General features: G+C 40.9%; 1 protein-coding gene across 5 annotated transcripts in view; it reads left to right on the top strand.

Annotated features, from left to right (window-relative positions):
• Positions 1–22,826, top strand: part of LOC122546872 (C-terminal-binding protein 2) — a 293,229-nt gene that overhangs the window by 132,413 nt on the left and 137,990 nt on the right. For 4 of the 5 annotated variants that reach the window (XM_087998941.1, XM_087998942.1, XM_087998940.1 and 1 more), the window contains one exon: positions 4,492–4,569. The exons of the other annotated variant lie outside the window; for it this stretch is intronic. In XM_087998941.1, the coding sequence (XP_087855067.1) occupies positions 4,492–4,569 (78 nt within the window). The remainder of the gene's footprint in view (positions 1–4,491; positions 4,570–22,826) is intronic. 5 annotated transcript variants of the gene reach the window in all.

Raw genomic sequence — 22,826 nt, 5'->3', positions numbered from 1 at the left:
GTTGTTATTGCGGGTCTATAGAAAACTCCCAATAAAGTGACTGCCTATTTCCTGTTTCTGACTTCTACCCATTTTCCTCCCTTTCTGCAGCTGTTACACTATCCCTGATCAGCAATGCCACTTCCCCACCTCTTTTACCTCCCTCCCAACTACTTTTGAAACATCTAAACCCTGGAACCTCCAACAACCATTTCTGCCCCTGTGATACCCGAGTCTCCATAATGGCCACAACATCGTAGCTCCAAGTACTGATCCATGCTTTAAGTTCATCACCTTTTTTCCTGACACTTCTTACGTTAAAATAGACAAATTTCAACTCATCACACTGACTACAACTTTGCCCTATCAATTGTCTATCCTTCCTCAGAGACACTTTACACGCTGTATCTGCCTATTCACCAGCTACCCCATCCTCTGGTCCATAGCTCCAGTTCCAATCTCCCTTCCAAACTAGTTTAAACCCTCCCAAAGAGCTCTAGCAAACCTCCCGGCCAGAATGTTGGTGCCTTTTCAGTTCAAGTGCAACCCATCTTCCATGTACAGATCCCATCTTCCCCAGAAGGTATCCTAGAGATCCACATATCTGAAGCCCTCCCTCCTACACCAGCCCTGCAGCCACATGTTCAGCTACACTCGCTCTCTGTTGCTAGCCTCACTAGTCCATGGCATTGGTAGCAATCCTGAGATTACTACACTGCTAATCCTGCCTTTAAACTTCCACTGGGCAGCACGGTGGCTTAGTGGTTAGCACTGTTGCCTCACAGCGCCAGGGACCCGGGTTCGATTCCCATCTTGGGCAACTGTCTGTGTGGAGTTTGCACATTCTCCCCGTGTCTGCGTGGGTTTCCTCCGTGTACTCCGGTTTCCTCCCACAATTCAAAGGTGTGTGGGTCAGGTGAATTGGCCATGCTAAATTGCCTGTAATGTTAGGTGCATTAGTCAGGGGTAAATATAGGGTAAGGGTCTGGGTGGGTTACTCTTTAGAGGGTCGGTATGGACTTGTTGGGCCAAAGGGCCTGTTTCCATACTGTAGGGAATCTAATGTAATCTAATCTAATAACTCCCTATATTCACATTTCCCTTTTCCTAGTTATGTCATTGGTACTGATGTGTACCACAACTTCTGGCTGCTCATCATCCCCCTTAAGAATCCTGTAGACTCGATCCGAAAACTCCCTGACCCTGGCACCCGGGAGGAAACATACCATCTGGGAGTCTCATTCGCCATCACAGAACCTCCTGTCTGTTCCTCTCACCATTGAATCTCCTATCACTATCACTCTCCTATTCTCCCCCCTTACCTTCTGAGCCACAGAGGCAGGCTCAGTGCCAGAGACCTGGCTGCTGAGGCTTTCCCCGTTAGGTCATTTCCCCCAGCAGTGTCCAAAATGGTATACTTATTATTGAGGGAGATTGCCACCGGGGGTCCCTCACTGTCTGCTTACCCTTACCCTCTCCTGACGGTCACCCAGCTACCTTTATCCTGTAACTTAGGCATGACTACCCCCCTATAATGCCTCTCTATCACCCCCCTCAGCCTCCCAAATGATCTGAAGTTTATCCCGCTCCAGTTCCCTAACGCAGTCTGTGAGAAGGTGGAGTTGGGTGCACTTATTAGATTTCCTACGTGTGGAAGCAGGCCATTCGGTCCAACAAATCCCACCCAAACCCATTCCCCTATCCTATATTTACCCCTGAGTAATGCACCTAACACAATGGACAATTTAGCATGGCCAATTCACCTGACCTGCATATCTTTGGATTGTGGGAGGAAACTGGAGCACCCAGAGGAAACTCGCGCAGACACGGGGAGAATGTGCAAACTCCACACAGACAGTCACCTGAGATGGGATTTGAACTTCTTGCAGGTGAAGTCAGCAGGAACACCAGTGGTGATCCTTGCCTCCCACATCCTGCAAGAGGAGCATGCAATTGCCCTAGCTTCCAACCCCCTGCTCTAAATTGCCAAAAGAGATTACAAATAAAGCCTTACGTTACCAACTCCATACGGAGTCTTTTCTTTGGTTAGAGGTGGACGATGGGTGGGAGACATTACACTTGTAGTGTATTGGGTTTAGCCACTACCTGCATATATTAGTTCACTTACCCAGCAGTCCCCGTGTCCACTTCCGATCCTGTTCAGCCTTCGTTCTGCTGATTCATGAGGTAAGTGTTTCATAATGAAAGGTATCTTCCCAACTACTCCGTGGCTCCCGCTGTCACGACTCCCACTGCTGAAACAAAGTTATATAATTGTGGGCCTGTTTGTTACTTTCTACCTGCTGTAAATTGAAACAGCTAGACATCTACCGTCAATATATTTCACTGTTCCTCCCTGGGGTGGACTGCGAGCCCTTTCTCAACCTCCCATTATTGTGAGTGGTTCACAGTTCATTGATGGTATCCATATCCTGGTTCATTCAATCAATTGCTCTTTGCCATGCTGGGCTTTTTATTGAAAGAGTTGAGGTAAGGATAGACTAAAAATGGTACACGTCCTAAAATAACTGGGCTGGCTATGGAACTGTCTGAATAATAACAATGACTGCACTTCATCAATAATCCCTTGACTGTGAAGTACTTAAGTCCTTTGAGGAATTGTCTTTTTCCATCTATCCTCTGCAGTGAATTGCCAAAATTGATTGAAACAAATCCTTCCGTAATTAAATATGAAGAAGTTAGAAGAAAACAGGAAAGCTAGAGACGTAGTTGAGGCACAGCGAGGGCAACTGAAACCACTATCTCAAAGGGATCAAGCGACAAGCGTATTGTTGGAGAGAAAAGAAATGAAACTGAAGGGTATAGGTAATCTCTGAGAAGAGGGCGGTTTTAGTGATTGCCTCCTGTTTCAAAAATGCATCAGGTAAAACTTTGCAGGTATCCCTGGAGTGGACCAGCAAGTATGGTGGCTTATAAAATTGGCAGTTGTTCTGTGCCTATATATTTGACTTATATTCCCAATCTGTATTTTAGTGCATGAGGGAGGGACAGTTGACTCCATGAAGTTGCAAATTAGTGGCTGCTTATGGGCCTCTTTCTGTCTGAGGGAATGGGTGACTGATGTCTCCTGTTTGTGCACCATACAAACTCCCCCCACATGCACAGCAGAAGATTGCATTGTACGTTATCTGCATCCCATTGATGGTCCTTGTTGGGAACTCTGGTGCTGCCGAGGTTAGAGCACTGCTAGCCATCATTCTCTGAGATGGTCCCTCCTCCTGGATGGGAGTGCATGTCTCTCCCTGAGCTACTTAATGCTGTAAAACTGCCTGACCAAGAGGAACTGGGCTCACATCTGATCTTTCAGTCCATCCTGTTTCATAGGTCTGCTGCTTTCTGCTGCTTGCAAACTTGTGCGTGTCTGCACAGTGTCAATAGATGTGCTTCAAAAAGATTTGCATGGAACATCGACAGGTTTTTAGTAAAAGTCATCTTCAGCACTGTGCTGTTTAGGTGCTGCAGAATCTTTTTGTATCAATGATGCTTCGAATTTGCAGAACAGAAACACACTACTGTTTCTGTCAATGTTTATATTGTCACCCAAGTCTCTTTCCACTCTATTTCCTTCCAACTCTACCGAAGTATGCTCCTGTTCCTTCTTTCCTTGTGTGCAAATCCTGTTTCCCCTTAAATATATTGGTGTTATTACCTGCTTTAGGGAAGTTCCATATTTTCACCACTACCTAAGTGAATTTTGAATTGAATTCTCTTAAATCACTTATGAGATTTATTAGTAACTATGTTATGTTTGTATATTATCTTAGTTTTGAATTCCCTTATAAATGGAAGCATGTTCTCTGTTGCTGTGCTATCAATTCCCTTCATAATTTTAAACATTGCAATCAGGTCAGGCCTCAGTCTTATCAAAATAAAAGTGTTCAAGTCTATTCAAACTTTATTGATAGTTGTATCCTGTCAGTTCTGGTATCATCCTGATACATTTTTTATGCACTTTATTCAGCGCTTATATATTTCTGCACTGTTGACTAACCCAGGTTCTATATAAGTATAATATGGCTTCATTGAATACTATTCGGATGAAATAAACCCCAGTGCTTTGTCTGTACTCGAATGGCTTGATTAACATGTTTTCAATAACTATTTTTGATAATTATCATAGAAAAATGAAATGTTTAAATCCAATTTATATTGAAAGCTCTTTATTTGAACAAATGCACTCAAGATACATGAATTAGAATTGCCATTCTATGCTTTCACATTCTTGTTATGTGATATTCTCTTGAGCCTAAACTGAATGCCTACTTGATTGTGCTGTATTGAAGATCATTTAAGATAAAGTGTTGGTGCTTTACAAAAGTTACAACTGCAGCATGTGAGAATTTGCATGATCGTGGATTTGTGTATTTGTATATAACAAGCTAGAAATTAAACCGTTTTTAAAAAAAACACTGCATCCCCTCGCCCTTAATTACATTGTAAAACGTGTATTGTCAAACTGTAGGAGCCTTATGTTCTTGTTATTTTTTAAAGCGGGGGCTTGGTGGGGAAACCAGCAGCGGCCTACAGAGGAACGTGGCAGTCTGGCAGGCAAAGCAGCAGCAAGGAGAGGTATGTACTCACATTTCAGATTGAGGACAATCAGAAACAAGAACAAAGTATCACTCTTTATGAGATGAGAACAGCTCATGATTATTGTGTACCCCCCAATAACCATAACCCTAGCCATAACCTGACACTACCTTAGCTTTCAAAATAAAAGAATAATGTAATATGAGATCTACATCAAGTCTAAAACATCCAAGGCTTGTGTTTTTTAAAAAAAATTCCTCTATTTATAGTAAGTGGTAGAAATACAGACCTAAAAATTGCCTGCATTTGAGCAGAATGGCATAAGAGATGCTTTTAAATCCAAGACTGATGTCCCTTTTGAATAGATATTAATGCTTATGTTGAAGTTGTCAATATTTGTAGGTTTCCACCATTCAATTGGAGATGCTACAGAACAGAACAAAATGTTAACTAATGAAGCTGACTTCAGAGAATGTGGCACTGTTCACTTGATTGAAATGTTACCCCATAGTAGTTATATCTGTGAATCACTGCAAATTATTTGAAATTTTAATTTCAAGTTTTGAAGGAAGAGTGGATAGCAGGGCTTCTGATTAAAAATATTTGAAGGTCTGATAATTTTAGAATTTGATTTACTATTGGTTTAATGAACTTGGAAATGGGTGTTTTGGGAACAATTTGAATATACAAAGACATTACAAATGAGTTTAAAATGTGTACAGTTATTAAATATGCAGATTCTTGTGAACATATTAATTGTGTATATTAAAGTGTTTAATTTATTGTAATACGGTTTTTAAAATTTGAAAATGTCTGCTGAAATTTTACATTAATGCAGTTGCATGAATAATGTTTAAGAATCAAATGAACTGAGATGTCATTCCCTTTACTCTCGCATTCAAAATTGAAAAAGGCTCTGATATTCTTACTCCTATCAGATCTCAAGGTTTTGTTGCAGTAAACCTCCAGTCACAAAGTTTATGATACTGGTGAATCTTAAGGTCATTGAGTTTAGTGCCAATTGAGCACTGCTTACTTGGGGATAGTAGGATACTCTCTAAATTTAAGAAAAATACTAATAATGCATTATTTTAATACATTTAAAAATAGATTTACAAATATCACTATTAACACATAATTGAAACTGGTGTGGAAATCATGTATAAATTACCAATGATGTATTGGAAATATATGCATTATATAACACAAAGAAATACAACAGTGTAGTGTCGTACAAAATTAAAATATTGGCAGAATATAACACAAAACTTAGGATTTTAAAAAAAATTATTAGACTCCTAATGCCTTCCAGTACATTTCCAATATCATAGTGAATTACTTGTGTATTACATGTTACTTTTATTTGTAGAATTTATTGATAACAATGCATCAAGAATTATCAGTGAAGACAAAATGCTGGAATCTGTCTGCACCTGAAGTCCTCCCTCCTGACAGCAATGTGGATACACCAACACCACATAAACTACAGTGATTCTGGGTCACCGCCACCACCTCAAGTGATGGATAGTAAATGCTGGCCTTTCCAGCAGTGTACGCATTCCATGAATGGATTTTCTTTTTTAAAAATAAGATTTTCTGTTCTCTCTCTAGAAGCTGCGTGTTTCCAGCATTTTCTGTTTTCATTTCAAATTTTCTGGCACTGCCTTTTTTAATTTGCTTTTCGTTGTCCTGAAACTGGTTTTGTTGGAAGTAGGTGAATTGAATATTGATTACTTTGTCTATACACTGACCTGGCTTACTTTCAAAGTTGTTGATATATATTTGTGCAACTCAGTGAGTGCATTGCAGATTTTGTTTAAAAGTCAAATATGTTTCAAACTAACATTATACGAGTTGTCATAATCTGCAGGAATGTTCCAACAAAAATTCAGATTTGTTGTAAATCAGAAAATTGAAACTAAACTTTAATCTGAACTTCAGTCTTAAATTTCGCATAACATGAAGTATCAACTTTGACCACCAGAAACAGGCATTTCAATGACATGGCTATACCTTTGGATAGTGAGATGTCATTATTGACTTTTATTTGTAACCATACTAAACCTCTTTTTGGATTTATATGCACAGTAACTCTAACAAGATTAGTGTCATCATCATGGTTTAGAGTTGAATTTGACAGTGGGTGGATGCTCATGCATGAATTGGAATTATCTTCCTTTTCTTGTACTTCTCTTCCTGCTGCTCTCCCACACCTGTTACTACTCCTCCCTGTCCTCTTTGAAAGCAGGTCTGACCCACTGATGTTGCAAATAACTCCAGTATCCTGTCTCAAGTACAGTAGTTTGCGTGTTCCTTAAGTAGGGCTCATGGCTGACCAATCTCTCAAGTCTTCTCTGAGGAACTTTTAAAATTCCTAGTTTTACACACTGTTCAGATCACACACAGATCTGTGCCAGAAGGTGTGTATGCAAAACGTGCAGAGCACCAGGGCTCTTTCTCAAATTGAGGGTCCTGGACTCTCTTCCAGCACAATAGCAATCATTGGTCAAGTCAACCGCACAAGATGCCACAGCTCCTCCCTTTTTCTGTCATGTACCACTCTGCTTCTGTTGGGCATTAGATGCTTTCTTGACTCTAAACCCAGAGCACAAGGCAAGATAAGGTACCCAGTGTATCTAAGTTCACTTTATCTCCACAAGGGTTCTTCCTGAACTTGTCTCTTGATGTTGTGTCCCTTCTCTATCTCCTCCCTCAATGATGTGGCCCTTTATGACTTCCACATTCAACTCTGTAGCCCTGGTTGCATTTTGTGTATTGGGTTATTCAGTGCCTCGCACAACCTCTCAGAAATGCTTTTCGGAGAAGTACTTTTGTCTTCAGTGTAGTTATGTAAGCAATTCTGACAACCGAGATTCACAAATGGGAAGGTCCAATTGGTGGTGCTGCAGTTGGATCTTTTGGTGCTTCAAGGCCTCTCGAAGGTCTGAACGAGAATTTTTGGCACATGTACACACTTCTGATGCAAAATGTATGAAATATGTTATTCTTGACTGACGAACCCAGAAACTGGAGAAACACCTTGACCCATGTATTCTCTTCCTGGTCCTGACAAGAGGGAATTTTTAGAATATCTACCCAACAGTTTATGAAGAATTTTGCCATATCATTTCATATATGGAACGGTTTAGTGAAGAGTACCTGAGAAACATCAGGGGAATGCCATCGCTTGAAAGTCATGCACTAAGTTGCCTTGAACATTTATTACAATTCTTTCATCATAAATTTTAGCATTTTCTTCTTATGATCATAATGGGAATGTGAAAACTCTTCAAAAGAATACTTCATTACAGGCACTAGATATATCCTTAACATTGCTATATTAACAACTTGTCAAGGAAATATCTGGGGTTTACCACATGGTTAACGCTAGGAATTAATTGGATTTCTGAACTATTGAACATCAACCTGTTTGAATTATATTAGCATCTATACTTTTGCAGGCCTTGATTGGAATTCCAAATTTACTGAGAAAATTGATGAAACTTTTTGTGCCAATTATGGAAGAAGCAAGATGAGCTATTAATTACTTATTAGCTTTTGAATCTTAGCGGTGCACTAACATTGAGTACGCCAAGCAATTAGTACATATGGTTAATTGATTAAGTAACAGTTTACAAAGTCAGTTCCATTATCTTACAGTAATTCTGCATTAGCTACTTGTTGATTATAAATTGATGATTGCGATCAATAGCTGAGATCTGGAGAGTTCACAATTCTCTCACTTCTGGAGAGTTAAATTTTAGATTTGACTCCTCAGTAATCTGACATGTTATATAGGGCCCACTTGTTTGAATATATCAATGTCTGTGGCCATGAAATTTGGTTCTGCAATACCTGGTTTGTTAATGTTATAAGTGCTATTTTGTCTTCAAATTGGAGTTCAAGGTACTTGTGACTGCCTGGTGTAAGACACCATATGTATACACAGAGGTTGTGAACATGTGGCAGAGTCAATATCAGCCCTGCCATTTTGGGGTTCAATGCAGCCGTTAGTATCCTCTGTTAATCTTGTGGAGCTGAATGCGTGCTCAGCAGGAGCAAGAAGCTCCAACAAGTCCTGTTGAAAGGGATCATTTTCTACTTTCAGGATTAGTAGATTTCAGAGTTGTCTTATGTTACTGAAGTCTGAAGGGAATGGTGTGGTGTGTGCTACAGGACTTGGTCCAACTTCAGCAATTCTTTGCAAGTCACTTGTTTCAAAACTTAAGTGCAGTAAAATGCAGTTTGTTTCTGTTTATTGATTCACGAGATAAGAATGTCGCTGTCTAGGCAGCATTTATTACCCATCCCTAATTGCCAGAGGGCAGTTAAGAGTCAACTACATTGCTGTGGGTCTGGATTCACATGTAGGCCCAACCAAGTAAGGATGGCAGTGTCTTTCCCTAAAGGGCATTAGTGAACCAGAAGGGTTTTTCCTGACAATTGGCAATGGATTTGTGGTCAATGTTAGATTCTTAATTCCAGATATTTATTGAATTCAAATTCCACCATCTGCTGTGGCGGGGTTTGAACCTGGGTCGCCAGAACGTTATCTAGGTCTCTGGATTAATAGTCCAGTGATAATACCACTCGGTCTTCACCTTCCCTAGAGTTCTTTCATCTACAGCATGATGGGGAGAAGGGACAGTGGCAGTACAGCTTAGAACAAACTGCTGAGTGAGGGACGAGGGGAAGATAGGTTCTTAGCTGACCATATCCACCCAATGTGTTCAGCAATTCTCTACTTTAGGACTTCTGTGAAGAAGAATGCACTTGTCATTGCTTCACTCCAAGGGGCTCACCCTTAAATCTGCTACCAGTTGCTACAGCTGCAGTCTCAATGGAATGCAGGGTTTCGGTGAGACCTCAACTGGAATATAATATGCAGATTTGGTTTCCTTAAGAGAGGATATACTTGCATTTGAGGTGGCACAGCAAAGGCTTACCTAATTGATCCTAGTGTTGAGAAGGTTGCCCTGTCATGAGAGGCTGAGTAAATGGGCTCTTTATTCTGTGGAATTTAGAAGAATGAGAGGCAATCTCATTTAAATGTACAAAAATATGAAGGGCTTGACAGGATAGGTATGAAGAGATTGTTGCGTTCACTGAGAAATTTAATATATAGGGCACAATTTCAGAATAGGGTCCAATCACTTATGATTAAGTTGAGGAGAAATTACATCAGTCAAAATGTTTTCAGTTTTTGGAATTTGCAAACAGAGGGTTGTGGATGCTCCTTGGATGAATAACTTTAAGGCTGTGATTGACAGATTTCTCGGTATCACAGAAAACAGACATATGCAGGAAGGTGGAGTTGAGGTTGAAAATCAACCATGATCATATTCTCTTACTACGACTTGAGGACAGGTGTTTTCAACAGTGACACATGATCATGCTACCACACAAAATGTGATGGAACTGGCCTCTCGAGCCTGGAACCCTACCACTAACTACCATGACTATATGGTACCACTAATTTCACAAAGTTTTCCTTGCATGCCTTTTGTGGATTAAATAAATATAGTAGGATACAGTACAATATTGTGCCTTGTAGGATATTCTATATTATTAGATATTCTGTTTTGTCGTACTTAGTACACTGTTTTGTAAAGTCCTTGGATTTCACTTCCTAGTCTAATAACAATTGTCTGCATAAGACAGGTGACTGCTTAACCTAGGTTCCATTAATAGGTGTTTAATCATGATTAAGACTGAATCTTAAAAGCAGAAGCAGCCTGTGTATAATAACACAGTTTTGTAAGTGATTATGTGATGCAAAATCTGTTTCTCTGCTACGACACACTAATGAAATTCAATGCCCAGCAGCATAATATGTCATTCTCAGGAAACCACCCAGAAACTTGCTGGGGCTATTATGTGACAAATCTGAGTTATGACAACAGTTTTAAGGAGCTTATGAGACTTCTTTCCTCCCCCTCCCTTACATCTTGGTTAAATCTTTGTGTGTTGGTGTTTGGTGTGTTGATTAGATTCAAGATGAACTCATTTCACATAATGCTGCTTAAGTAATATGATCAGAGCAAAATTCACTTATCTGTGCAGATAATTTTCCAAAGCATTTCAATTGCATTTAGTACTTAATATTACTATTCAACTAAGTGTTTGCCTTCTCAGTAAATTTCCCTTTTAATACCCTGACACGCGCTTGCATTTACACAGATTTGAAAGATAACTTCAGCATAGTCCCAAGTTTTATTCTGTGCAAACATAGGGTGAGATTTTGGTTTGGTCATTCTATGCTGGGGGCTGTTTCAATATCAAGAAATCTGTGCCCAATAGTTTTTAACTGCAGACAGATGGTTTTTTTTCTGCAATAATGTGCAGTGTTATTTCCAGCTCCCAGGTTGTAAATGTAGACTAGGTGAAACCTATCTGGTACAACGTAGACAGTCTTAAAGGCTCTTGAAAGACTCCAAAGCTAAAGCTGTCGTTGTGATACATTTCTATAACAGTAATGCCAACCTTTGTGCAACAGTATAGTGAGTGAGTGTGAATAATGGTGTGTATGTTTCTGTTAGGGCCACTGGTTACCCTATCTATATTGTGGGATGGAATTGGTAGCAGAGCAGTGCACACATGTACTCAACTTCACTTGCCAACTTTGAACTTCAGAATTACTGGTGAATTAGATGTTGATCAGAAAGCAAAATTGGACAGAGACATGGATACAATAATGTATGGAAAGAAAGAATTGTGGATACTGGCGCTCTGAAACAAACAAAAACAAATTATTGAAGAAACTCGGTGGGTCTAGCAGCATCTATGGAGAGAAAGCAGAGTTAACGTTTCAAGACCAGTGACCCTTTTTCAGAATGTTTTGAAGAAGGGTCGTTGGACTCTGTTAATTTTGTTTTCTCTGCACATATGCTGCCAGACCTGCTGAGTTTCTCTAGAAATTTTATTTAGATTTTAAAAATAGTGGCAGTGTCTGTCCTTGATGTTTTTCAGAGGGGCAATAAACCAGGCCAGGTTTCGATCAGTCTGATCTGGTACAGAGATGAAAAGGATTTTGAGAGGCCTTTTGTTTATATGTGAACAGATGAGACTACAGGCCAGGGTGGCCATGTTTTAGCAATAGCCTGTGTAATGAAAGGGGAGTGGTCAGCTCTTTAGCTGAACTGAGCAGTTTTTAGTTTGGTCCTGAACTGGGAAGTTCAACAGAGAGCTGTATGGAAACTCTCTCTCTTTTCTGCCCTTCAACTTCAATCTGTAAGCATGTTGTTCCATTTATACTGTTTTTTTAAAGGGAGTTTGCTTATTGGGACTGATTCAGAACAGCATAATTAAGTTGAGCTGGATAGGTTGAGTTCTGTAAGGGTTCTTTGTTCTGTTCTTTGTATTTCATTGTGTGAATAAACTTTTGGTCTGTTTTAAAATCTAGTAGTCAACCTAGCTATCTTATTCTGGGTAATTTTCACTGTACACTTAGCGAAACAAAGTGCAAAGTTAGGTCTAGGGCTGCCTGCTTAAGAATGTTTTGAGTGGTCTAGTCTAGTCCATAACACATCAAATTGGATGGAACAATACAGCTTCAGATTTTTTTTTTAACAACCACTACATTGTACAATACACGAGACCAAGATTGTCATTTCAATTTGTATTGAAGGAACGTTCTGAGTCAGGGTGTTGTCTTTCTGTTAAACATCTGCCCCTTACATGCATTGCGTATTGGTTATTGTAAAGTCGTCTTGGCAGCAGGTGCTGAATTGAGATGATGATGCAAATAAAGTAAGCCCAGGCAGTCCCTTGGTTGTGAACTGGTTCCACTCTGAAGTCCCGATTGCGAGTCAATTTGCACGTAAGGCAGAGCACAGTGTTGGACAATATAAAGGACCATTCATAAATACAGGAAATGTTGGATCATTAAAATGGCATCACTGTGTGAAATCATGATTCTAAATACATCATTCAGAAATTAGATGTTTGGATACTTGGGATCTCCATAGTCATAATGAATAACATTGTTATGGATGACCATTAAGATAAAAATAGTGTAAAACAAAAAGAATTTCAGAGTTATAAACATTTCACTTTCCGTTGATCACGTTGTTGGGTTGACTTGATTAAATTCTCAGTTATTTCTATACTTTATAAAATTAAATAAGTGAGTTTTTACTAACTTATTTTCAGGATGATGTTTTTCTCCTTAATTTCTTTGCACAATTGCTTTTACGTGCAGTTGTGGCAAGAGATAGTGGGAATGGAAAGTGGAATTCAAGAGTTTTATCGCAAAGTCTAGGCAGAGCCTTTTCAATTGGCAACAAAGGAACACATTCAGTTGTTTGTTTGTGTTAGAGTCGATTTGGTACACGTCACCGAGGATCGGTTTTAGTGCTGGATTTTGAATGCTTTTGACCTTATTCATCTGATTTAACCTGTTCACTGATGGATTTAAAGGTATCTATTAAACAAACTGAATTTGACCAGTTTATCGTGCATTGTGATGCTTGAGAAGACAGTACATGAAGTCTTCCATTTGTTGTCTTAAGTATTTAATCCCATTTGAGATCAGTTTGGATGTAGATTTCTGACAGTGAGATTGTGCAATACAGGTTAATTAAACTGTCTACTAAATTGATGAGGGGGGGACTAGAGACAGATCAGATGAGTGTAATTGTTGAAAGAAGATCAGAAAGTTCTTTGAGTGCCCTCAACAGCACCAAAACAATACACATCTTTTTATCTCATTTGTGTTTGCAGAATCCTACTGTTTTTGGTTAGTTGCTGCAATGTTCCACATAATGATAGTGAACACTAATATAATGTGATTTATTGAACCTAGAAGCATCTGAGATTTTTCAAGAACATGAAAGTATTAACTAAATATTTGAATTTTCTTCAATCTGTTGATATCTAATTACCTGAATAGTAACAGGCATAAATCTAAAGATAATGATGAAATGAATCCCAGACTGCTGTGGGAGGCAAGGGAGGAGAGTTTCTGGGGTTCACAGAGATATTTAATACTTTGGACACAGGAGAAGTGCCAAATGATTGGAGGAAAATGTGATTCATTTGGTCAAGAAGGGCAGCAAGGATAGGCTGAGTAATTACAGACCAGTTAGTCTGACATCAGTAGTAAGAAAATAATTGGAAAAAATTGTGAGGGACAGGATTAATCAATATTTAGAAAGACATGGATTAATCAGGTAATAATCAGCACAGATTTGTTGAATGGAGATCCTGTCTTGCTAATTTAGTTGGATTTTTTTGAAAAGGTGACTAATATATTGATTAAGGTAGTGCAGTTGATGTGATTTACATGGACTTTATTAAAACCTTTGATAATGTCCTACATGGAACTCTGGTCCAAAAGCTAAAAGCCCATGGGACCCAAGGCAAGTTGGCAAACTGAATTCAAAATTTGCATACAAATCGGAGGCAAAGCGTGATTATTGTGGGTTCTTCCTGTAATTGAAAGCCTGTGACCACCAGTGTACTAGAAGGGTTGATGCTAGTACCCTTGTTGTTTGTTTTGTACATTAATGACTTGGATGTGAAAGTGGAGAGTAAAATTAATAATTTTGCAGATGACACAAACATTGGTGGTGGTGTTGATAGTGCGGAAGATGGTCTTGGGCTACAGTCTGATATTGATTGGCTACTAAATTGGGCAGAGTGATCGCAGATTGAATTTAATCCTGATAAGTGATTAATCATGATGCATTTTGGGAGGCCTATTAAGAGAAGGGTATATACAATGAATGGTAGATCAATTCATTGAGAAACTGAGAAACAAACGAACCTATTGCACCAGTCCATAGATCCCTGAAGGTGTCAGTACAAGTACATAGGGTGATGAAGAAGGCATATGGGATGCTTTCCTTTGCTAACTTGATATAGAATAAAGGAGCAGGGAAATCTTGCTGCAGCTTTATAGACCATTGTTTAGGCTACAGATGGAACACTGTGCAGTTCTGACCGCTGCACTCTCGGGAGGATGTGATTACATTGGGGAGGGTGCAGAGGAGACTCACCAGGATATTGTGTGAGATGAAACGTTTCAGTTATGAGGAGAGAGTGGATAGGCTAGGTTTATTTTCCATGAAGCAGAGCCAGCTGGGGGGGGGGGGGGGGTTTGATTGAGGCATACAAAGTTATGGGAGGCATAGGCAGGGTAGACTGTGTGCAAATCTATTCCCCATGGTAGGAATGTCTAAGACCAGAGAATATTAGTTTAAGATGAGGAATAAGTGATTTAGGGGGGATCTGAGGAAAAGTATTTTTTTCCACCAGAATGTGGTAGAAATATGGAATGTATTGCCCAAAGGGTAATGGAGGCAGATCCACTCAAAACATTTAAGTAATCAAAGTTTGTGCGAAGATTTGTAGCTCGGGTGCTCGTTGTTGTGGTTCTGTTCGCCGAGCTGGAAGTTTTTGTTGCAAACGTTTAGTCCCCTGGCTAGGCGACATCATCAGTGCTTGGGAGCCTCCTGCGAAGCGCTTCTTTGATGTTTCCTCCGGTGTTTATAGTGGTCTGTCCCTGCTGCTTCCGGTTGTCAGTTTCAGCTGTCCGCTGTAGTGGTTGGTATATTGGGTCCAGATCGATGTGTTTGTTGATGGAGTTTGTGGATGAATGCCATGCCTCTAGGAATGCCTCGAGAACAGCCAGGGAATTCCTAGAGGCATGGCATTCATCCACAAACTCCATCAACAAACACATCGACCTGGACCCAATATACCAACCACTACAGCGGACAGCTGAAACTGACAACCGGAAGCGGCAGGGACAGACCACTATAAATACCGGAGGAAACATCAAAGAAGCGCTTCACAGGAGGCTCCCAAGCACTGATGATGTCGCCTAGCCAGGGGACGAAACGTTTGCAACAAAAACTTTTAGCTCGGCGAACAGAACCACAACAACATTTAAGTAAGAGTGGGCGGCACGATGGCACAGTGGTTAGCACTGCTGCCTCATAGCGCCAGAGACCTGGGTTCAATTCCCGCCTCGGGCGACTGACTGACTGTGTGGAGTTTGCACGTTCTCCCTGTGTCTGCGTGGGTTTCCTCCGGGTGCTCCGGTTTCCTCCCACAGTCCAAAGATGTGCAGGTCAGGTGAATTGGCCATGCTAAATTGCCCGTAGTGTTAGGTATGGGGTAAGTGTGGGGGTATGGGTGGGTTGTGCTTCGGCGGGGCGGTGTGGACTTGTTGGGCCGAAGGGCCTGTTTCCACACTTTAAGTAATCTAATCTAATCTAATTGGGAATCTCCACGATTAACCAATTTGAACTAAAGCGGAGAACATCTTTTAAGCAGATCAAAAGTTATAGAGAAATTTAATAAAAATTTAATTAATGGGATGCATTAACATTTGAGTACATTTTACAATGAGTGAAATACATTGTTTTGCCTAGAAGTGCATGTATGTTGTTCCTTTCTTCCAACTGAAGGATAGGCATCCATGTGTGTCTTACGAAGGGTGGCATGTGCACACCGATTCTATGGCAGAAATGTGCATTACAACATATTGGTAAGTCACTGTGAAATGTTCTAGCCCCATGCAGAAGCAATAAACCAAACGACTAAATTTACTGAGTGACCTCCAATAGAAGAAATTACAGAGAAGATTTCACTTCTTGTAGCGTTTACACAGCCAAATATTCCAAATGGAAACAAATTCCTTTTGGAAACAAAAGTCAATCATAAAGGCGGATCATGCGATAATGCAAGTATGTTACCCAACTGCCCGCACAAATGTTGCATCGTGAGCAATCGCCCAATCTTCCCAACTTGGACTCTGGTATGCAGGATCTTTCATTTGCCCAGGTAATCAATTTCACTATTGGCAGTTGTATTTCACTCAAGGTACCAGACAAGACTGACATCTATGAAACCTTGCTGTTACTTGGCTCACCTTAGTCCTAATGGCATTGTTCTCCAGAATTCTTTTTCAGTCAACCAACAAACAGTATCCAGTTCATGATCTAGCATTTTAATACAAATTCCCAGCTCTTTTACATGGCTGAGCAATCCACCTTTGTTTTTAGGATTCAACCCTTTTGTTTTGGTTTTACATTGTTTCCACAAGACCTCCTAGATTTCGATTATTCTTTGCTTTGCTACATAGAAAACTGATCTTTCTATGAAGAGCTTAGATTATTCCCAAATACTTCAAGATGTCGGTGACTGTGCCCTACTGCAGCATCTATTTGTCTCTATTGTCTTCACCCTCCAGCTCCCCTCTCTGTCGGGCATGCTCCATTGTGTCTACCAACCACGCAGCCTCTTGTTAAACCTTCTTTCCTGTTGGTTAGCTTCTAGGTCAAAGGTCACTGGAGTGCATGGACAAGTACTCATCTGAGACAATTGCATCAATTATAAAGGGATAAATCGTAAATATTTAACGATCCCTTCAAACATTGTCTCGAGAATCTTCAATTGTCTTGAACAGTTTAAAGAATTTCTGTCTTTCTTTCTGTCCTGCTTTGGATCAAAAATTGTTACAAAATGTACCAGGGGCCTATGGAGAACCATTAAACCTTATGCTTACTTGAGCAAAGGGTCTGATGACTGTTTCGAGCTTCATTTTGCAAAATAATCACAACGGCTGTGTTAAATTTTCAATCAACTGTCAACCACCATTTGTGGTGTCCACGCTGTGATTGCTCGTAGTCGCTTTGCTCTCCACCCAACCAGTGAACTGTCTCTGGGAATGTGATATCAGTGAGTGTCACTGTGTGGCCAATAAAAAGGATTAGCCACCAACATGCCTGCACGTTACAATATAGGAAAGGTTGCATAGTGGCTATGTTGCTGCAATAATAGAGACTGGTTTAATAATTCCAGAGCATGAATTTAAATCCAACCGTGGTACTTAGAGAATTTGAACCAATTTTCTTTTAAAATTTAAAATGAAAAGCTGGCACTATGTTAAAAGTGGCCAAGCAAGCTGCCTGATTCATTAATCCCCTTCAGGGATGAAAGCCTACTTTCCTTAATAGCTTGGGTTTTTAGAGATTCACATTGCACACGTAGCTCATTGGCTCTTAAACGCCATCAGGGCCTTTATCACTGCCACCTTCTCTGGAGTTAAAGATCATACATCACCAGGTTATACTCCAACAGGTTTAATTGGAAGCACTCTAGCTTTCAGAGCTGCGCTCCTTCATCAGGTGGTAATGGAGCGTCGCTCTGAAAGCTAGTGCTTCCAATTAAACCTGTTGGACTATAACCTGGTGTTGTGTGATTTTTAACTTTGTACACCCCAGTCCAACACTGGCATCTCCAAGTTATGACCTTCTCTGGAGAATTAGAAATGCATGATAAATGTGGTATTGCTTGCCACGTCTACATGGTAATAATGAATGAATCTTACCTAAAGTAATCCTTATTTCAAGATGGACTGGTGACCTGTGACCAGCAGTGTGCTGCAAGGGTTGGTGCTGGGTCCATGTAGATGATTTGCATGTGAACATAGGAGTTATGGTTAGTAAGTTTGCAGATGAAAACAAAATCAGAGGCGTAGTGGACAGCAAAGAAAGATACCTCAGACTACAATGGGGTCTTGATCAGCTGGGCCAATGGGCCGAGGAGTGGCAGATGGAGTTTAATTTAGATAAAAGTGAGGTGCTGCATTTTTGAAAGGCAAATAAGGGCAGGACTCTCACACTTAATGGTAAGGTCCTGGGAAGTGTTGCTGAACAAAGAGACCTTTGGGTGCAGGTTCATAGTTCCTTGAAAGTGGGGTCACAGGTAAACAGGATAATGAGGCAGGCATTTGGTTTGCATCATTTGGAGATGCCAGTGTTGAACTGGGGTAGACAAAGTTAAAAAATCTCACAACACCAGGTTATACTCCAACAGGTTTGGAAGCATTCGATTTTGGAGCGCTGCTCCTTCAGGTGGTTGTGAAGTTTAAGATTGTAAGACACAGAATTTATAGCAAAGGTTTACAGTGTGATATAACTGAAATTGTATATTGAAAAACACCTGAATTGTTTGTTAAGTCTCTCATCTTTTAGAATGAACATATTTGTTTCATTTCTTTCAGATGTAAATCGCAGAACATGTAAAAGTTACATTCTCAAGTGAACTTTAACAATTCATGTCAGCCCAGATAATGCCTTTAAGGTGTGAGGTGCCCTGTGTGATGCTGTCTGTGCCACAATGGTCAGACTGATTCTATTCTAAAAAATGGATTTACAGAATCTTGCATGGATTTATGCAGTTTTTGAGCAAAGTAGTTCCGCAAGTGCAAATTCACCCCACAAACGTGTGTGTGTGTGTGTGTGTGTGAGAGAGAGAGAGAGAGGGGGGCTGGGGTTAAGAGTGTCTGTGAGAAAGAGAGCGTGTAAAGGGGTAGAAGTCTATTAGAGTGTGGGAGTGTATGTGTGAGCGTATGAGAGAGGGTCTACATGAGTGTTTGGATGTGTAGGAGTGTGCGTGTGTGCATCTGTCTGTTTGTGTATGTAGTGCAATGGGGTCACCTGTAGTGTGACATGAATCCAAGGTCCTGGTTGAGACCATCCCCGTGGGTACCAAACCTGGCTATCAGCCTCTGCTCAGCCTGTCCTGAAGTCTGCCTTGGAGGATGGTCACCCGAAGGTCCGAGGTTGATTGTCCTTGACCACTGAAATGTTCTCCAACTGAGAGGGAACACTCCTGTCTGTTGATTGTTGTGCGGTGTCCATTCATCTGTTGCTGTAGCCTCTGCTCAGTCTCGTCCATGTACCATGCCTTAGGGCATCCTTGCCTGCAGCATATGAGATTGACAATGTTGTCTGAGTCACATGAGTAACTGCCACATACATGGTGGGAGGTATCCCCACATGTAATGGTGTCGATACTCTTACACATTTTGCAGCGTCCACCGTGACAAAGTTGTGTGGTGTTGTCCTGAAAGCCGGGCAGTTTGCTGCAATGATCTGTTTGAGGTTTGGTGGATGTTTAAATGCAAGAAGTGGAGGCATGGGGAAGGTCTTGGCGAGGTGCTCATCCTCATTGATAATGTGTTGCAGGCTGCAAAGAACATGCGTAGTTTTTCGGCCTCTGGGAAGTACAGGACTAACAAGGGTACCCTGTCGGTTGTTGGTTGTGTCTACCTCCTGAGGAGATTATTACGATTTCTTGCTGTGGCACGTCGGAACTGGTAGTCAATGAGTTGAGCATCGTACCCTGTTCTTATGAGGGCATCCTTGAGTACTTCCAGGTGCCTGTCATGTTCCTCCTCATCTGAACAGATGCGGTGTATGCGTAGGGCTTGTCCATGGGGAATGGCTGTTTTAATGTGTTTCGGGTGGAAGCTGGAGAAATGTAGCATTGTGAGGTTATCTGTGGGTTTGTGGTAGAGTGAGGTGTTGAGGTACCCACCCTTGATGGAGATGCATGTGTCCAAGAATGAGACATAGTCGAGAGTAGTCCATGTTAAGTTTAATGGTGGGATGAAACACGTTGATAACACTGTGTAGTTGTTTCAGTGGCTCCTCGCCATGGGTCCAGAGGAAGAAAATGTCGTCAATGTACTTGGTATATAGTGCTGGTTGGAGGTCCTGCATAGAGAAGAAGGCTTGTTCAAACCTGTACATGAAAATGTTGGCATATCATGGTGCAAATTTGTTCCCCATGGCTGTTCCGTGTGTCTGGATCAAGAATTGGTTGTCCAAGGTGAAAATACTGTGATCGAGGATAAAGCAGATGAGTTGTAGGATGGTGCTTGCAGATTGGCAATTGTTGGCATTGAGTACTGAGGATGTTTCCGTGATGCCGTCATTGTGGAGCATGTTGGTGTAGAGTGCTGAAACATCCATTGTGACGAGGAATGTTCCCAGTGCGACTCGTCCTTGGGTGCTGAGTTTTTCTAAGAAATCTGTCGCGACAGAGACTGAGAGTCTCCTGTACAATGGGTTTCAAGATGCCTTTGGCATAGCCAGAGAGGTTCTCACACAGGGTCCCATTGCCTGTTATGATGGGGCGTCCTGGTGTGTTGGCTTTGTGTATCTTCTGAAGGCAATAGAAGTCACCTACATGAGAAGACTATGCATTTGGTATGCTTTCCTTTATTGTTCAGAGCACTGAGTATATAGGAGTTGGGAGATCGTGTTGCTGCGGTATAGGACATTGGTTAGGCCACTTTTGGAATATTGTGTTCAATTCTGGTCTCATTGCTAAAGGAAGGATGTTGTGAAACCAGAATGGGTTCAGAAAAGATTTACAAGGATGTTACCAGGGCCAAAGGGTTTGAGCTATAGGGAGAGGCTGAATAAGCTGGGGCTATTTTTCCTGAGCGTTGGAGGCTGAGGGGTGATCTTATAGAGGTTGATAAAAACATGAGGGGCATGGATAGGGTGAATAGTCAAGGTCTTTTCCTCAGGGTAGGGAAGTTCAAAACTGGAGCGCATAGATTTAGAGTGAGAGAGGAAAGATTTAAAAGGGACCCCAGGGGCAAATTTTTACTGCAGAGAGTGGTGCGTGTTTGGAATGAAGAAGTGTTGGAGACTGGTCCAATTACAACATTTTAAAAGGTGTCTGGATGGGTATATGAATAGGAAGGGTTTAAGCGGGATATGGGCCAAAAGCTGGCAATTGGGCCTAGATTAATTTCGGATAACTGTCTGGCATGATGAGTTGGACTGTAAGGTCTATTTCCGTACTGTATAGCTCTATGGCTATATAAATAGAAGTAAAGAAAAAATTATTTCATTTCAGTACCGTTGCCATGTCTTACTCTCATGCAAATATTCCAGCTTTAGTTTGAAGACATATGAACTTTTTTGTATCCAGGGCATGTCAAAAGTAGAAAGGTATTAAAGTTAAGCTGAATTGAAGCTGCAGCTACTGAACATTACATGTTTAGTTAATGCCAATGTACACTCAGTAAATGGATTTTCTTATTTTGTCTAGCTCAATATTTATCATGTGTTCAGTTTTTTTTTAAATTGGGTTTGTAGATTCATGACTTGTGATATTGTTCAAGGGAATGAGCCTATTAGATGCATGGACTCTGGGCTAGATTTCATCAAAAATAGGCTGTTTCAATTTTGGAGAGTTTCATGGAAGGTTTCTCTCCATAAGTGAGTTTTCTCAGGCAAGTCTCTACAGCTCACCTCATTATGTATGCCCCATTACTCTGGCGCTCTGCTTGTGATATCTTGTGCTCACCAATGGTGGAAACTCTTGTCACTGCTGGAATCTTCTGGGATTTCTGTTACAGCCCAACTGTACACCAGGTCAAATGCTGCCAACGAGCCCTTCACAGTATAGTGGATGGGAACCAAATTATAAAATCATCTAATGGTATATAGGTGGCCCAAGTGGCATTTCATTGGAAATAAAATCATACATTCATAAATGTATTGCTGTTTTACATCCTCATCCCTCCAATTGACTGTAATTGTAATTACAGTTACAAGAATAAGGTTATTTAGATTAGTTGTCCTTAATGTCCTTGTTAGAACCTTGTCTATGGGAGTGCTATTCTTTTCCTAATGTTCAGTAGAGCATCTTGTCTTTGTACAGGACAGAATGAGAGTGTAGTGCTAGAAAAGCACAGCAGGTCAGGCAGCATCTGATGAGCAGGAGAATCGATGTTTTGGCTTCCTGATGAAGGGTTTATGCCCGAAATGTCGATTCTCCCGCTCCTTGAATGCTGCCTGACCAGCTGTGCTTTTCCAGTACGACACTCTCGACTCTAATCTCCAGTATCTGCAGTTCTCACTTTCTCCTCAGGAGAGAATGTGGCCCATTCCCTGATCAGATGCAGGGAGTGATATGCTGATAACAATACAGACCCTAAACAAACAACCCAAAAAAGCCAACTAAGTCCAAGCTCCTGCACTGAGGTCAGAAAATTTCCAGTGACTTTTTGAACTGGTACCCTAATTGAGCTGACAAGCACTACTCTCCTCAGGATTTGAAGCATGGCAATTTGGTTGAAGAATATTCTGTGTGTTTGGCACATATTGTTGATGTGACATTGACATAGTACCATACCATACAGCAACATATCTACCCCTTGACTGATAACTGCTGACAACCATAATCTGTGATAAAAGACAAGGCAAGGCTGAAGTAGTATGAGCCTGCAAGTTGTGAATGAGGTGGACAGGCATAAAAGACAAAGTCAAGTCGCCATGAGCATATGTGTTGAAGCAATGTGAGTGGTCACTGAGAGAGCAAGGTAAGAGCCTTGAGAAACACCATGTTCCAGTCTAGGAGACAAGTGGCCTGGTAGCAGCTTTGCATGACAAGGTGCTAGTGCAGTCCAAAGTACAACATTGAAGTGGAGAGCAGTATTCTAATTGAGTCGGAGATGTGCCATGACATCTGAGGCTGCT

The sequence above is a fragment of the Chiloscyllium plagiosum genome, unplaced genomic scaffold (genome assembly GCF_037043375.1).
Source record: "Chiloscyllium plagiosum isolate Xiang-an unplaced genomic scaffold, Cpla_swu_hap1 HiC_scaffold_22, whole genome shotgun sequence".
NCBI classification, from domain to species: domain Eukaryota; kingdom Metazoa; phylum Chordata; class Chondrichthyes; order Orectolobiformes; family Hemiscylliidae; genus Chiloscyllium; species Chiloscyllium plagiosum.
This window is presented reverse-complemented; position numbering and strand designations above follow the sequence as displayed.